Source organism: Mastacembelus armatus, chromosome 15, assembly GCF_900324485.2.
Source record: "Mastacembelus armatus chromosome 15, fMasArm1.2, whole genome shotgun sequence".
Lineage (NCBI taxonomy): Eukaryota > Metazoa > Chordata > Actinopteri > Synbranchiformes > Mastacembelidae > Mastacembelus > Mastacembelus armatus.
The window spans coordinates 2370262-2388010 of record NC_046647.1 but is presented as its reverse complement, the minus strand read 5'-3'; the positions used below and the strand labels follow the sequence as shown (position 1 = coordinate 2388010).

The following is a 17749-nucleotide window of genomic DNA, read 5'->3' as shown; positions in this document are numbered from 1 at the left end:
GGATCTGCTGGAGCCTATCCCAGCTCTCTTTAGGTGGAAGGCAGTGGTACACAATGGACAGGTCACCGGACTACTTCCTGTCAGAATGACCTCTGCTGTGTAAGCATGGAAAAAGGAGAGTTCTACCAATCACAGCGTTGACTACATATGGTCAGTTGGGTTTACAGCGTAAATGCAGCCCTCAATTCCCTCAGCTATAATGTCAATGGAATTGGGTCCACAGTAAAGCTAAATACAGAAAGCATAGTTCCACGTACTACTACAAATGTTAGTCCCACTGGGACAATTTGTTAATTAGATGATTTTTAGCAACAGTGAATGCATTGTATTTGACTTTTTAAAGCACCATGTCTAACAGTACCAAAGAGATTACTCACCTGTGGCCACATGATTGCTGTACATGAGCAGGAAAAGTGTGCAGAAATGAGATCATACACACAAAAGAAATATCAAATGAGATTAAACTACAGACAGCTGAGCTACAGTATACTGTATAGAGATTTACAGTGCTAAAATGACCCTGAGAGTATTGCAGTCTGATATTATAGAATGATTTCCAATACTTAATTACACTGTGACCAGAAAAATAAATGCCTCTAGATTGTGATCAAGTCTAACAGTCCTGTATTAATGATACCTTAGTTAGTAGTAATTGATTGAACTCTGTAGTAATTTCTTAAGATTCTAATATGTCATTGGATTGTACTGAAAAATTTAACTTCTGCTCTGACATCAAGTCTCTATTTCAACTATACTTAATGACCTTAATGACTTCTACCCTGGTGGTATGCTATTGAACTCAAACAAACCAGACACTGGAACCCTGTTGCCCTTGGCATGGCTAGGAGATCTTTACCTGTGTAGTTCACTGCAACACCCTAAACAGATGAGTGTGACACTGAAAAGACAGAAATGGAGCTGTTACCTGTGGATCGAACGCAAATGAAATGGTAAGTCCTTTTGTTTTGGTGATCATGAAGTGTGGTTCAGCTTTATAAATTGGAGGATTCTGAATTTTAAATATTTTACACATTCAACAGTAAACTGTAACCCAGCAGCAGCTGCTTTTCTCAGATTGATGGTCTAGACTGCTGGCTGTCACTCGTTCTACAGACGGTCAAATTTAGCATTTTTAATACATGGAGCTTATGGTGAGTTTATTTTGTCAACAGGACTAATATAAACAAGTGACATCTTGTTTGAGACTACCAATTATTATCCTAGTTATGTTGGAAAGAAAGATGGCACATTCAGTCTCAGAGCGGAAATAAAACATACAGCATGGTTTATATTCACTGATCTCATGAAATGAAGGTATGGAGCCTGGGTTCATATGTGAATCAACAGGTTAGCTGGATTTTGCTAACAATATGACATGCGGTGGAGCAGGTTTAATCTCTGGTTTACTCCTTGTAAACAGAATACCAGAAAATCCTATGGATGCACCGTTTCTATGCGAGCAGTCCAACAACATGGGTGTATAATAAGCATTTGGAATACATATGAATAATATGATAAGACCCTTTGGCTCATCCAATTGTAATAGAAAGATTTAGTCAGGAGGGCATCACTATGGAGCCAATTTGTTGTCTTTAAGTTTTGGCATTGTTAATAAAGTTTGGCACTGAAACACCTTTTTTTCAAATAGGCATTAAAAATATATTTTTGACATTCTTGTACCGTTCCTTTTTTTTTTTTTTTTTTTTTTTACAATGCCACTGACTGTTTTTCAGTTCCAACTTTCTGACACTGTTTTGGTGGGGGGGGGGGCTTCAAAGGGAGGGGCTATGAGACCATGATTTACACATCATTTCAATGCCAATGCTTCTTTTTTCAATGCCAAACTTTATTTACAATGCCAAAACTTAAAGACATCGAAGTGGCTCCATAATCATCTACTTGTGCATTACACTATGCTTAGAAACTGGTAGTTTCCTTTAAACAATTAGACAAATGCAAACATTTTGGGAGTGTGTAAGTGTTGCTTACAATCTAATAAGAAATGTGTACCCAGGTCTTACACATTTCCTTCAGGTGTTCATTGTTTTCCCTGGGCAACTGCATGTGCAGTCCATGGAGGTCTTTTGTGCCATTGCAGGTAATATGAATGTGCAGGCATCCATTTTGTATTTTCAAATCAGCACCAAACTTAAATTTCCTCTCCCTTGAAGGTTTCCGTAATGTGACAGGAGCATAGGTACTATGTCCATTTATCTGCCTCCTTCCTAATTGCCTTAAAGAAAAGTTGAAATTATCTGATAGCTATTATCCTATAAGTAATGAATGTAGAGCTCAAAGTTCGTGTTTTTTATACTACTGGTTTTAGAGTTTTCAAATTGAACAATACTGTAAATAAAAAGTGGTGTAATCAACCATTTCAACCGTAGACAATTTGATCACTCCGACTTTCAAACATAAAGCATGGGTATGGCTGTATCCCTGCCTTTACAACCTACAGGCTGACAACACAAAGAAAACAATGAAGTCATTCAATATTTTATCAATTGTTGGCATACAGCTGCTCATCAAAGTGAATAAATATTGGTTAAAGATCTGAGGCACTGATGAGTAACACACTTTAATCTCACATTCAACAATACCACCCTGAGCTTAAAATCACAGGCTGTATGGAAGCATGGCAAAAGGTGGTGCAAGATAATCAGTGCATTAAAATGTTGCATGTTAAAAAGCAGAGCAGGTGAAAAAATGGCCACAAACCATATGTGAGAAATGACTCGGGTATGTAGGAACAACTCAATTTATATAGGGGGATCTTGTTAATGAATAGATAAAAAAAAATACATGGTAGATAGATATAGACCACAAAGAGATCTAGAGTTCATCTTTGGTCCACTTCCTCAAACAAACACACAGAGTGACACTGCTGACCAACAGCATTGCTGCTTTCATGTTGCTGGCCTCCAATTCCAAAGTCTAAAATTGAGGAACGTATCCAAGTTCACTCATTTGTGAACAGTTAATCTCTATAACAAACCATAGTAAAGAACACCTCTATATTAGACAGTGTAGCTATGTTGATCATTTCTGGGGCTGATAAGACAAAGACATCTTAGAATGACCTAATCACACCAGTGTGGTTTTGGTCTGGGTGCAATGCAAATCAATAAAGTAGAAGTAATATTAGGACAGCACAACTCTGCAATGCAAAGCTGTTACATAATGAGCAACCAACATTCCCTCAGTATCATCATTCATTCTTATTAGAGTGACTTCTATTTTGCCATTTTGTTCTATATGTGACAGTGCACAAACCCTAAATTACTATGGCCTTGATAGCAGGCTGTACAGTGTGACTTGCTAACGTGCTTAACAAAGATGATATAATGTTAACTCTTGATCACTATCCTAATTAGTGTGCTAGGATAATAGGGACAGTTGAAGTTAATTTCTATGTCATAAGCCCTGGCGTCCACTGGGTGTGGTCACATATTTCAGTTCCAGAGTTTACCTAAAGATCAATGGAAGTGCTTCCGAAGCACATCCTCATCAAGCAGTGTTCATAGCTGAATATAATTTAGAGTTGTTTTACGCATACCAAATCAGTGGGGTAACTTTGTGGCCTCAGAGGGTGTGACACTAGACCCAAAAAGTACATTACCACAGCAGTAGAATGGCAGAAGACCCATCTCTGACAGATGTGAATCAGCCATTAGTATACATCTGGGGTTAGTCTGAAGTTGGACAAACTAAAGCAATTGGGAAAATGCTGAAACAATTATAATTCATTGGGTCTGGGACATGAATGTCAGGTCTTCATTCAAAAAGACATGGCAAATTACATGTCTATGTTAAGGAACTATTTGTTTAATCAGAAACTTTGTGCAACCAGTTCCCAGAATCATTACACCAGCAAACCACAAACTCATTTGCCTTGGCTTTTCTGAGCTGGACAACAAACAAACAAATCTCTCTTCCTGTTGAGGAATCGTATGAATGTCACCCTTACTACACACATTCAATGTATTAATCTGCAGAAGCTGTAAAGATAACAGGACAGCGAGCCGAATTGCAGCTTTGTCCGAAAGAAGCTGTCAACGAAGTCACTCCTGTTTGACGTCTCCCTTCAGCGTCCTCTTGATTCTAGAGTACGGGCTAAGTGTATCGTCCATGATGAAATCATACAGGACCTTCACCCACGATGTATACTGAGGCAGGTCATCATAATACTCTGCCGCAATCTTCTTCACCTAGAAACCAAGAACAGAATCAATACTACTGAATGATAGTTCAGATTTCAAAGACACCTTCAGAGACCTTTATATGCTTCCATATTTGAAACGTAGTGTCATTGTTATAGTGTCACTTTCGGTTCTATACAAGGCTGGGTGCTGCTGATGTGGTTTCGACTGATTAACTGTAGGTGAATAGAGCCGGTAAATCAAAAATAATTTTCTCCACTTCAAAACCCTTTCCAAAACCACTTGTATTCTGTTGTCATCAGGCAAGCATAGACTTCAAAATATGTATATGGGGAATAACAGTCCAAATATAAAATGAATAATGGATGAAGATCTATTTGGGTTTAAGATGATATTATCTTCTCATAAAATACAGTATCTGATGCTGACCCTTTAAACAGCCCTTTCTGACACATCAGATGATGCTTTTATAGCTCTTTTAATCATTTTACGGTCTGTGTTATCTTCACTGCTGAAAAAGTTTAGTTTACTTTTCTGCTCTTTTTATGTGCCAGCCAAGTGTTGTTATCCATCAGTGCAGTTGGGTTATTTTTTTTCTTGACATACATTTTACCTATATTATTTTCAGATAAACTTTATAAAATCTTGACCTATTTATTGCATTATCTGGAGATAACAAATAGTACACATAACTTTAGAACTATTCTCAAAGATACTAATACTGCCATCTCAATATTAGTCACTTTCTGGTTCTAGCAACCCAAAGCTCCTTTTGTGTTAAGATGATGGTCTTAAGAATCTCTTATAAGGAATCTCACTAATTTGGTAAAGACTACATTTTACCAGTGGGATATTTTAACATCAATTGTCCTATCCATCATGAAGTTACCCAAGGAAGCCAAAAGAGGCATTCTGAGACATAACACTTCTGGGACAACTTAAATGAATAATTTTGGTGACACAACAAGCCCGAGATGTTCCCAAGTCATTTTTTGGATGTCCAAGTCAAGTCTCAAGTCTCTGGTCACAAGTCCAAGTCTTAAGTCTTATGGTTGCAATGAACAATGCTTGTTCTGTTGGGTTCTTAGTTTTAGTTTTTGTAAAGTGCCTTGAGATGATATGTATTGTGATTAGGCACTATACAAACAAAACTGAATTGAATTGTTGCATGCTGTGCAGACTACAAAGCTTTACAAAGCTAGTAACAAAGCTAACATTAGATAGCCGATGTTGAGCTAAACCAAATCTTTACCGACTAACCTGTCTGGGTGCGTTTTAAAATTAGATGTGGTCAATCCAGCATCTTTTATTTTTACACTGCATACCTAGCATGTTGTTAGTTTGTTTAGGCTCTGTATGATTTCATAATAACCAAATTTGATAACAAACAGGAACACACTTGCCAGGAAGTTGGCCATGTTCATTACACTAACTCAATGTACTGTCACCAATTTACAGTAACCAGTGGGCAAGGTGTGCCACGAATGCGTTGTACTGACTAACAATAGAGGGCAGCTATTGCTGCCCAATATTCTGCCCAATGTTCTAAAACTTTGCTGTGTCTATTCTGCCACTCATTTACCAGAAGAAGAAAAGAGTAAACATATTGCTTGTCAAAAATTTACCAAAATAAAATAACTTAAGTGCGACTTGAATCAAAATTGCAGACTTGACAGCTTTTCTGTCTAGGGAAATTTGTATCTCCCCAAATAATTTCTTCCCTTCCACTCTAATGGCCTTCCCATTAGCTGTTAGCAGATGTGATTGAAGAGTGTGTCACCTGTGGCTAACAATGATTTCCACATTCAACCTGTTTTACTAACCATAGGCAGCCTGCATCCGGGAATGCTGGGGAAGTCGTGGTGCTCATTGTGGTAGCCCACATTGAAGGTGAGCAGGTTGAGAGAGCCATAGTAGGAGTAGGTCTCATGGCCCTTGAGGAACATGTAGTGCTCAGCTATGAAATGACCAGAAATTGGGTGTAAGCCCATTCCCAGCATAGAACCAGCAAGCATGTAAACCACAGGTTTGGCTCCCCACAGCCAGTAGAGCAGGAGGTCAAAAGTGAGCTGGAAGGCCACGTTAGTCATCTCCAGCTGAGTGACGGGTTTGGGGTTGATACAGAGGGGCCGGATTGCATAGAACAATGGCTGCAGAATAATCCAGATGAATTTGCGGAGGCGTGTGCAGAAGAACCAGCCTTCAAACTCTGTTGGGATGTCTACGTCCACACCATTTCCACCCAAGTAGCGGTGATGGTCCAGGTGATAGCGTTTGAAGGAGGCAGAGTAGGGCAGGCCAATGGGCAGGTTGGCAAACATGGCAAAGTAGCGGTTCCACGTGGCCTTGTTGTTTCCAAAGGCTGTGTTGTGGGAGATCTCATGAATAGCAAGGGTCATTGAGTGGTTGATACAACTGCCAAAGGCATAAGTCCAAAACAAAACCCATTTCCAGTCCAAGTCCTTGACCAGGTAGAAGGCTAAAAACTGTATAGCAACCATCATGCACACAATCCATTTCAGCCTCGGGTCAGGACCCATCAGCGACTTAATTTCTGGATATTTTGCTGTAAGAGAGGAAAAAAAAGTTTAATTCACGTAATATGCTAAAATAAAATTTTGTGTGTGGTAATGCAAATTTACATGAAGACAGTCAGATGACAGTTCCATTAAAACATGCCAATGTAAAAACAACAAAATCCACTGTGTTGCTACATTATTTAGTTGAATAAAGTGTTATATATTGAAACGAGGAAGCTGATTGGGTATAATTCAGTGTAGTTTATTCAACTACTTATTTATTTAGTGTGAAATGTATTTTATCAAAAGCTGTGGATTGTGTCATTGCAAAAAATGACCAATGTGAAGGACACCTCTCACCCCAGTTCTCAACTGAAATATGTAATTTATGAAGAACTGGGGTAACTTTTTAGTTCTTTATCACAAGCATATCCATGTAGGGGTATAGACACATGCCACCTTCAACATATTCACACTAGAAAACATAATGGCCTCATGACAGCATGATTAAGAGCTAATTTGGTGTTGGTGTTGCTCTCCGGGTAAGCGAATCACTTTTGTCTTGCAAGCGTGTCGTGTTGTGTTGTGTGTGTTGTATAGTTCGTCTACAGACTAGCTATAGTTTAACACACCTAAAAACTAACTAAACTCTAAACAATTCATTAACTGCTACTTTAGTTATTCCTCTGCCTCCTTTAGCGATAATGATACCTGTAATAAGTGTAAGGTTCTGGTAGCCTTGGAGGCGAGGATCACTGATTTGGAAGCGCGGCTCCGCACCTTCGAACCAAAGCCAGCTAGCCTAGCCCCGTTAGCTGGTGTGGAGCCACCGAGCTCAGGGTCTGTTAGCGGTCCAAGGGCAGCTCTGGAGCAGCCCGGAGAATTAGCCTGGGCGACGGTCCGACGGAAACGTACCCCTAAGCAGAAGCCCACGGCTCATCACCTGCCTGTTCACATTTCTAATAGATTTTCCCCGCTCAGCGACACACCCGCTGAGAAACCGACTCTGATAATTGGCAATTCCATAGTCAGAAACGTGAAAATAGAGACACCAGTGACCATAGTCAAATGTTTCCTGGGGCCAGAGCGGGAAACATCGAGTCAAATCTGAAGCTGCTGGCTAAGGCTAATCATAAATATGGAAAAATTGTTATTCACGTCGGCAGCAATGATACCCGATTACGCTAATTGGAGGTCACTAAAATTAATGTTGAGTCGGTGTGTAACTTTGCTAAATTAATGTCGGACTCCATAGTTTTCTCTGGACCCCTCCCCAATCTGACCAGCGATGACATGTTTAGCCGCATGTCGTCGTTCCGTCGCTGGCTGTCTAGGTGGTGTCCAGCAAACGATGTGGGCTTCATAGACAATTGGGCCACTTTCTGGGGAAAACCCGGTCTGGTAGCGAGAGACAGCATCCATCCCACTTTGAATGGTGCAGCTCTCATCTCTAGAAATTTGGCCGAGTTTATTGGCCGACCTAAAGCCTGACAATCCAGGGTGGGAACCGGGATGCAGAGACTCAGTCTAAAACGCCTCTGTGCAGTTTCCTTAGAGCCGTCACTCCCCTCAAACCACATAGAGACTGTGTCTGCCCCTCGAACATATAAATCAAATAAATCAGAAGTTAACAGAAGAGGAGTTATTCATAAAAACTTAATAAAAATTAAGACCACTCCTCTTATTGAACAGAAAAACAGAACTGTCAAATGTGGACTATTAAATATTAGGTCTCTTTCGTCTAAATCTTTGTTAGTAAATGATTTGATAACTGATTACCAAATTGACCTACTTTATCTTACTGAAACCTGGTTACAGCAGGATGAATATGTCAGTCTGAATGAATCAACCCCCCTCAGTCATAAAAATTATCATGTTCCTCGAAGCACAGGTCGAGGTGGAGGAGTAGCTGCAATCTTCCACTCAAACTTATTATTAAACTTTCATCCTCAGAACAGTTATAACTCATTTGAGAGCCTCACTTAGTCTCTCTCATCCAAACTGGAAAACACAAAAACCAGTTCTACTTGTCATTGTGTACCGTCCACCTGTCCCTTACTCAGAATTTTTAACTGAATTCCCTGACTTTCTGTCTGATTTAGTACTTAGTTCAGATAAAGTCATTATAGTGTGAGATTTTAACATTCATGTAGATGTTGAAAATAACAGCCTCAGCATTGCATTTAATTCTATATAGGATTCAATTGGTTTCATTCAAAATGATAATAAACCCACCCACTGTTTCAATCACACCCTTGATCTTGTTCTGACCTATGGCGGATCATGCAGCGTTTGGAAGAAAATTCCACTACAGTAGATGTTCTGCTTAAACATCAGTAAGACGAAGGAGATGGTGATTGATTTCCACCGGAGGACACCAGTGAGCATCCAGGACTCAGACACCATTTCAAGTACTTGGGTGTTCACCTAAACCATAAACTGGACTGGACTAATAACACCGATGCCCTGGCCAAAGTCATCTCCACCTTCTGAGGCGACTGAGGTCCTTTGGAGTGTGCAGGCCTCTCTTAAGGACATTTTATGACTCTGTGGTAGCCTCTGCTCTCCACTACGCCGTGGTCTGCTGGGGAGCAGGCAGCACAGCCCGGGACAGAAAAAGACTTAATAAGCTGGTCAGGAGGGCCGGTTCTGTCCTGGGCTGTCCATTGGACTCTTGCACCTTACTGTTGTCCTGTATCTGCGGTAATAACTGAATTTCCCCACTGTGGGGAGAAGAATTATCTTATCTTATCCAAGCTGTCTTGTCTGTCCAAAGTCCCTGAATTGCAGTGTCCTCCAACCACAACTTCTAGTAGGCTTAAAGAATATGCTTGGTGATTTTCTAGTTTTGTGTTATTTTCCTCACAACGTATACATTAACTAAAATCAACAATAAAATTGATATACTTACTGTAATGTCATTAAATCAAGACACTAGTTCAGCTTAGCCATCTGTTCCATAGACTCCCATTAGTCCAGAAACTAGGCTCTATAAACACAGTAGTGAGCCATACTAATACAGTGGTTGACTTGTTTTTTCCTGAACACAAAATGTGGCATACATGTTATTTTAAAACAGAGATCCAAATGCTATGAATGCATATAACTTTCATATCAAAAGATTGGATAGTTATCACTGGTATCTAGAAGGCATCAGTATACCTGTGATCTCATCTAAAAAGGCTTTAATATCTAAACTGCTGAGATTTTTAATCTCAGAGATTATTATTATGACAAGACATTACACAACAGATTGACTTTAAATGTTCATCATACCAATGCTGAACTGGTTCCTATGCACCCTTGTATTGAAATCAGCTACAACAAGTAGCAAGTTAGAGACATTTATTCCTCAGACTTTAAATGTATTAAAGAAGACAAAAGCCTGAAGCACACCAATTAACCAGCTGCTTTGCTAATGGTACAAACAAGCTGAAGTAATGTTTCAACAGAGTGAAACCTGACCTTAAAGCTAATTAGGCTGCAAATTTGTGACAGTTTTAAACTGTTTTGCCGTGTATATTAGAGATGCACCGATTGACCGGCCAGTGATAGGAATCGGCCAATTTTTCACGTGACTGGCCAGTCAGTGTCACGTCGTGCCAATTCCAATCCAATCCTTTTATTGCCAGCAGCACACGCAATGATGTCACAGCCACACGCACAGTCACATGTAAACACGTCAGTGCGGAAGATGACAAAGATTGCAGTTTGTAACATTTTTAAGGCCAAAATAAAATGTGGGGGAACAACCATTTTTGTTAGTAAGCCTACTTTGTTATTTTTCATTTCTACCCTTTTCAAGGCACAGAGCACTTTTTGTTTCTGTATCCTGTATCCTTTATTAATTTATTATAAAATAAAAAATTTTGCTAGTATAACTATTATATTAGTTACAGGAACTCATTTTATACTTTTTCCAAGGCACAAAGCACTTTATTGTTGTGAGATCCTGTAATGTTTAATTTTTTATTATAAAATAAAAAATTTCATTGAAGAAAATATTTCTGTATATGCTTTCATTAGAGTTCTTTAAAAAAAAAAAAAAAAAAAATCGGAATTGGCCAAGAAAATTGCAGTGTATACGTATTAGGGCTGCCAAGATTAGTCGAATAGTCATGATTACGTCGACAATCAAAATCGTCGGTGACTAATTTAATAATCGACATCATCGTTTATTTTTTGAAGCTTTGTTTTTCTCTCAAAACCACCGCTGTACCCTCCGCTGTCGTCTGCCTTCCTGTCCTTGACGCACCTTCGCAGTAGTGATAATCGGGGTCAGCCGTGATCGTCACCGGAAAGGTTATGCCCAAACAGTATCATGGCTAGCCGGCAACGGAGCTCGAAAGTTTGGGAGCATTTTACTAAAATAAAAGAAGAATATGCAATGCAAAATCTGCAAGGCAGAACTTGCCTTCCATGGCAGTACGACGGTGATGCAAGAGCATCTGAAAAGGAAGCACATTGTGGCTGACGAAGAGGGCCAGTCGTCTTGGTAAGCTAATTTAGTTAGCTGCAAACATTAACGTCAGTGTGCTACTTATAGCTGTAAACGTTAACATTAACGGTTTCATTAGTTTTAGCACACGTTATGTGTTTGCTGTGACGTTATAACAGCAATCTCATGTTTGATTACGAAATGTGATGACGCTAATGTTTTATAACACTACGTTACAGTGCTAAAAAAATACGTTCCTCTTCAATGGACTACTTTGTTACCAAGCCAACAACAAGCACACCTCGGCAAGCAAATGTCCTGACTTGAACATGTTGGTGACGGACATGAGACCCCTGTCCATGGTTGGCGATCAAGGTTTCAAAGAGATGATCAAGCAGTTCAACCCAGAATACCATGATAACTACCTACCAGGACGATCCCACTTCATCACAATGATGGAAAAGAAATATGATGCAACCTTTGAGAAGGTTAGCCAGCCAGTCTCTCTCTCTCTACGCAAACAAAATAGCAATTTGTATCAGAATTGAACACATTTCATGATGAAATAATATTAAGAGCTTGATGACTGAGCAGTCAAATTAATCTAGGTTAAAGCATAAAACAAGAGCAATATGTGAAGATTATTTTTACTGATATGTTGAATGTTTATTGTTTAACCTACTTTTCTGTATTTGATGTAATTGAACTATTGAATTGGTAAATAAATGTAAACCTTGATGCATAAACTGACAAATATTGTTAATAATTAATAATATTGTTAATAAAAAATAATAATAATTTTCTTCCTAATGCTTACTATCCAAGTGCCAAATCATCTCATATCTTTAAGGTAAAGCAGACCCTCAGAGCTGTCAAGTTACCTCACCCTGACTGTTGATGTATGGACCAGTTGTGCAACAGAGGCGGTACCTTGGTGTGTCCAGCCATTTTCTGAGTGAAGATTGGAAGATGACGAACTTCAACCTTGCCACCATGTCTCTTGGCATACTGGTGCAAATATAATGACATGGATGGAAGAGGTGTCAAGAAAGTTTTATATCTTGCCTGCCAAAATAAAAGCAGTAGTTCATGACAGTGGGTCCAATATGGTGGCAGCAATGCGACTGCTTGAAGAAAAGCACGAATGGGCCTCTATCCGCTGTGCTGGACACATACTCCAGCTCATAGTCAACACTGCTCTCAAAGAAAACACCATCAGCAGAGCACTAGGTGCTGCCAGGCAGCTAGTGGAGCACTTCAAGAGAAGCAAGCTTGCTAGTACAAAGCTAAAGATGAAACAAGAGTAAATGAATGTGAAGAAAAATACACTGATGCAAGATGTCAGTACAAGATGGAACAGTACATTCCACATGGTAGAGAGACTCCTGGAACAGCGCTGGCCTCTCACTGCCACTCTTTCAGATCCCGAGGTAACTCCCACTACTTCGACTTGAAGCCAGAGCAGTGGGCACTGCTTGAAGAACTTAAGCAAGGGTTGGCGCCTTTTGAGACTGCTACTGTTTACCTTAGTGGACAGCAGTACACAACTATTTCAAGTCTTCAACAGGTGGTCAAAGGGCTGACACGGTCTGTACACCAAAGGCAATTTGAGACAAGCTCAGGAAAGTCTTTCATTACCAGTGCAGAAAAAGGGATAACACAGAGATGGGGGAGTATTTGCACCATCTCACAGAAAGAAAACCCAGTTATTCTCACAGCTGCCTTGGACCCCAGATACAGAAAGCTTAAGTTTTTGGCTTTTGAAGATGGCAGAGTGCAGGGAACTGTTGAAGTGCTTGCTGTCAAAGAAACACATGCTGTGACACATGAGCGTGCACAACTGCAGAGGGCCAATGGTTCAGGTAAAGCTGAAAAGACTGCTCTGGACACCTTCTTTCAGTCTGACACAGACAGAGTGAAATTGAGGAAGAAGTGTCTCAGGGCCAAATGATCCAAGTTGTGAGAAGTGAAATACATCTGTACTTTGGAGAGGCCACAGTCTCTAAAAAGGATGATCCTCTGAAATGGTGGAGTGAAAATGAGGGACGTTTCCCCACGCTATCAAAGCTAGCTAAATCTTTTCTGTGCATCCCTGCAACCTCCACTCCATCGGAGCAGATCTTCTCCGCAGCAGGGAACATCTGCTCTCAAAAAGAGAGCAAGCCTTTCTCCAGAACATGTAGAGATGCCAACTTTCCTGGCTATGAACAACAGCCTTGTGTAGACAGATTACATAGAGTCAGAGTGCAGTAAAGTTTAATACAGTTGAGAGCACTGAGCACAAAATGTACTTTTGTTATATATGAGTGAGACCAAAATTTAATTTTTGTGGATAATTTCTTTTAAGTTTCAGGTGCCTACCTCATTGAGAGAGTTGTGCCTTCATTTTATTTTGCACATTCAAAAATGTCAGAAATGCTACTACAAGCTGCAAAGTTCATTAAAAGTTAAAAAAAATTAAAATTAAAAATGAAGTATCATCTTAATTGTCTTTATTTTTAGTTAGCACATAAACCTTAAACACTTTAAGCTGGAAGCTAATGATGGTTATATAAGAGCAGGTGCATGCTGGTGCGAAAAGCTGCAATTTATGTGTGATCCGGTTAGTCGACTTATCGCAAAAATAATCGGTGACTAGTCGATTATCAAAATAATCATTTGTGGCAGCCCTGATACGTATGAATGAATGGTCTGTACTGCTACAATTGAGCGCGCACACACGCACACACACTACTCACAAAAAGTTAGGGATATTCAACTTTTAGGTGAAATTTAAGGAAAATGTAAAAAGTTCATACTACAGTGATATTATATCATGAAAGTAGGGCATTTAAGTCAAAGTATGCAATGGTAATTTCTTCATCTCAAACAATTTATTGAAACAAAAGCTAACAACAGTGGTGGGTATACCACAGCCAAAAATGTCAATGTCTCAATAACTTGTCAATGGTTAGGTGTCGTCTTGGTCTCATGATGTCAAAATGTGAACAGCATGATGAAGAGGTCTGTTCAAATATGAACTGTCATTGAACCAGAACATTTAGTGGTCGATGGTCATGGATCAGACACTTGTTGTGATTTTTGTGGTTAATCACCTTGTTAGAGAACACCATGTTATGCAATAAGTACTGAAACATTGAACAGTTGGACATGTGCATTCAAAAGTTTAGAGAAGGTCAAAATAAGTTCTGCTGTAAAGGTTATAGTGCATTTTAGGTGCATTCTGAAATTCTGAAAAAGTCAAATATCCCTAACTTTTTGTGAGTAGTGTATATGCAACTTCAAATATACTGATGGTATATGTCAATATCCCAACATCTATTAATCTATCCACTATCAAATATTAAAATTTAACTGCCATATTAATGCTGTGCTAACTCATTTTCATGTGCAGTCCTGTGCAGTCCTGTGCTTGGAATGTTTAGATTCATCTGCTTGCAAAGATAAAGGCAGGCTGGTGAAAGGTATGCTGGCCTACAGTAGAAATCCAGTTACACTTTCATTTATAATAGGTCTTGTCAAGGTGTACTAACTGCAGCGGGCTGTACAAACAGACTGGTGCTGATAAGACAATTGATGTATTTAACAACTTGCTTAACATTGGCACATTACTGACCTTCACACTTGACTAAAGTTAAACTAACACTAAAGTCAAAGGGGAAGGCAGAAGGAAACATCTGAATACTAACATCTGAATATGTTTCCTCACCACTGATAACAGGTAGGCACCATTATCACTTGAGATGATAATGGTGCCTACACAAAACCTGTACAACCTGAAATTACTGGAAAATGTATACATCTGTTGCCATTTGTTAGACGTAAAAATAAAGGAGCAGTGTTTTAGTTGCATTCCCACAATGCTTTTGCTACTCATGCATTTAAAATGTATTTTCTTTCAAAGAGATACAAACAAAAGAGGCCTCCAGGCTGTGTGTTCTATCTACCTAAGAACAACAGACAACAGACAGGCAAGTCGCATCCTGTGACATCAGCATACACTGCCCCCACCGCCACCCCTCTTAGGTTTAAATGTGCCTGTTAGGAGACGCATGTGACTGTGCACAGCTAAGCAACAATTAGGCCTCAAACCAACTAAAAACACTTACACTTAAAAAAAAAAAAATTTAACAAGGAAAACAAGTTAACTATTAAAAAGTACTGCTGGTAAACTTTCATGATAAAGTTAATGCTACATAGTGTTTGACATTTTGTGATTCTCACACCATTTCCTGTTATCGTGTCATGTTACCAAATTAACAAAATAAGTGGAAATGAATTCTTAAATTTAATGAACACTATACATTTCTATGAACAAGACAAAAAAAATGTAACCAAGAATTTACTCTCAGCAAAGGTACTTTTAAAAAAGTCTGGAGACAGCAAAGATGATGGGATGACCATTGAAGAAAGCATTCTAGATACAACTACAGATTGTTTTCAATGCTGATTACTTATTTGGTCTACAACACAAAAGCCAGTAAAGAAAAGACCATCAAATGCCATCAAATATGGTGTATTACGCAGAAATTTACTTTAGAATAGGCTACACTCTAGCTCACCGCGATGCTTGAGAGAACAGCTATTTTTCAGACTTGCATTGGTCTGGCTTTCTGCTACGGTGAGTCCCTATGCTGCTATAATGTTAAACCGTTACGTTAGTTAGCGTTAGTTAGTTTCTACTGTAACTCTCTGTCATTTCAGGGAGTGGCCAATAGCGTTAACTTTAGCTAGCTACATTGCTAGTTATCTTTAATTATGCTAACTAGCTGTAACTTGCACGTACAAACTTATCTGTGTTTATGTAAGAGCCCCGGTGCTGGCCGATAGCCACTGTACGGCATAAACTAGTTACCTTATTCCTCGAGCCTTGTCCTCAGTTAGCTAGTACTGGTGGCAAATACACGGGCGGATACGAAACCGTTAGCTTATAGCAACTCGAAAAGATATTGTGTGATAAACTAAATACGCCAATACGTCTTTAATTAATGCTAATGTAGCCGAAACAACCACTCACTGCACTTAAGTTAACATAGTCAACATAAGTTCACCGTGGATATGTTTAAAGAAAAAATACTTGCTAACGGATTAACTTAGCTAGCTCACCCAGGATCTCTTTTCTCCTGTCGGCATGCGGCTGGTCCGTATACACCCATTCGAAGTCCTCACGGGCGACCCGGTTTCCCATTTTTCTGGTTAGTTACAGTTGTGAACTACTTCCTCAGATAAGCAAATATGTAAAATGACAAGGTCGGGGTATAAAAACAGAACTCGTAACTCTGTAACTCTCTCCTCCCTGTGTGTAACCGCCTGGTTACGTGCCCGAACATCAGTGAACGCTGTCTGCAGCTCCTCCTACCAGCAGGCCTGTCACTCACTGCCGCATATTGAGCTACGCCACAGGCTAGTGCTGCTCGGACTTCTAGTGATGGGAAGTTCGGCTCTTTTGAGAGAGCCGGTGTCGTGCCAAAGTAGTTGAATTGTATCCCCCGCCGTTGGAGCGTGCATGCATTCAGAGTGAAGGTGGACCTGGCTGTTAGGCTTGAATTTTAGCTAAGCTATCGAAAAAAACAGTAACACTTGGATTCTTTAGTCATCGTATTGAACATAGTTCTTTTTCTGCACGATGTTTTCTAATGTGTCTTTTAATTTGTTTATCTTTCTGTCGAAAGTTATTCTAGCCATTGTCAGCGTTATGTCAGGCTGTAGCCTATTTTACGTGTTTGTCGAGTTCCTCCAATGCACTGAGATTGTGAGGTCACTGTGGAAGCTACATGCAAACACGTTGTGATCTGATCTTTCTCTCAGTAAAATATACTGAATCAAATAGCCTGCAGGTTAAATAGCTATAATAAAATCAAGTTCGACAGGAAATGTAAACAAGCCTACAATAAACACATCACATTGTCAAAAACAATTTTGTATAACCGACTTTTAATTGCAAAATACATTGAGGTTTAGTTTTGGATACTGTTATGAATTACTCTGAATGATCACAACGAAACCTAGGGCCAGAAACCTAAATATATATATATATATATATATTCACAATTAAGATTTTCTGTCAAATAGTGATACTGCACAATTTGGCTCTTTTGGCTCAGCTCCCAAAGAACAGCCAGCTCTTTCGACCCCTGAACGGCTCTTAATTTAGGATTTTTTGTAGGCCTTTATTTTATTTTAACTTTGCAAAAATTAATGGTTTGCATGTTGAAAACCTTTTCATGTGCAGTGTTTTTATGAGAAGCCTTATAATTACCTAATTTTGTGCATTTATTCTGTTACAAAAGTTCTTCCTTTTGTTTAATATTTTAATCAAACATTTTTATTGCACAAATGAACAAAAAACTGCAAACAAATCCACAGAACAGAACCAAACTCAAGCAAACAGTATTAATGTCCTAAGTGAAGGTTGGCATTCAAAGAAGTCAGATGCCTCAGCTTGGATGAACTGATCCAATTTCTTCTCTCGGTGAGTATCTGTCCTGTTTTTGAGAAGATTCTCTCGGAAGGAACAGATGTTGCCACAATACACAGTCTCCCCTCCATCACTTCCACCAGGAGTGGAAAGACTGAGGCCTTGGCCTGCCACCAGCTCAGTGGGTCTTCTGCTCGTTGGATGATAGGCTCCT

The 17749-nt window shown here is 39.4% G+C and overlaps 1 protein-coding gene across 1 annotated transcript; it reads right to left on the bottom strand.

The window, feature by feature from the left end:
* Positions 1-2484: 2484 nt before the first annotated feature.
* Positions 2485-16477, bottom strand: degs1 (delta(4)-desaturase, sphingolipid 1). Its single transcript, XM_026309554.1, has 3 exons — positions 16224-16477; positions 5984-6726; positions 2485-4208 (listed from the first exon to the last, which is right to left on the bottom strand). The coding sequence occupies exons 1-3, from the start codon at positions 16303-16305 to the stop codon at positions 4062-4064; spliced, it is 972 nt and encodes a 323-aa protein (XP_026165339.1). The 5' UTR covers positions 16306-16477; the 3' UTR covers positions 2485-4061.
* Positions 16478-17749: the final 1272 nt, after the last annotated feature.

Excerpts from the sequence above, each read along its gene's own strand:
- degs1 (XM_026309554.1), bottom strand. The coding sequence starts at position 16,305 with ATGGGAAACCGGGTCGCCCGTGAGGACTTCGAATGGGTGTATACGGAC. Across the intron at positions 6,727-16,223 it reads CAGGAGAAAAGAGATCCTGG|CAAAATATCCAGAAATTAAG; the intron begins GTGAGCTAGCTA and ends CCTCTCTTACAG. Across the intron at positions 4,209-5,983 it reads CCGGATGCAGGCTGCCTATG|GTGAAGAAGATTGCGGCAGA; the intron begins GTTAGTAAAACA and ends CTTGGTTTCTAG.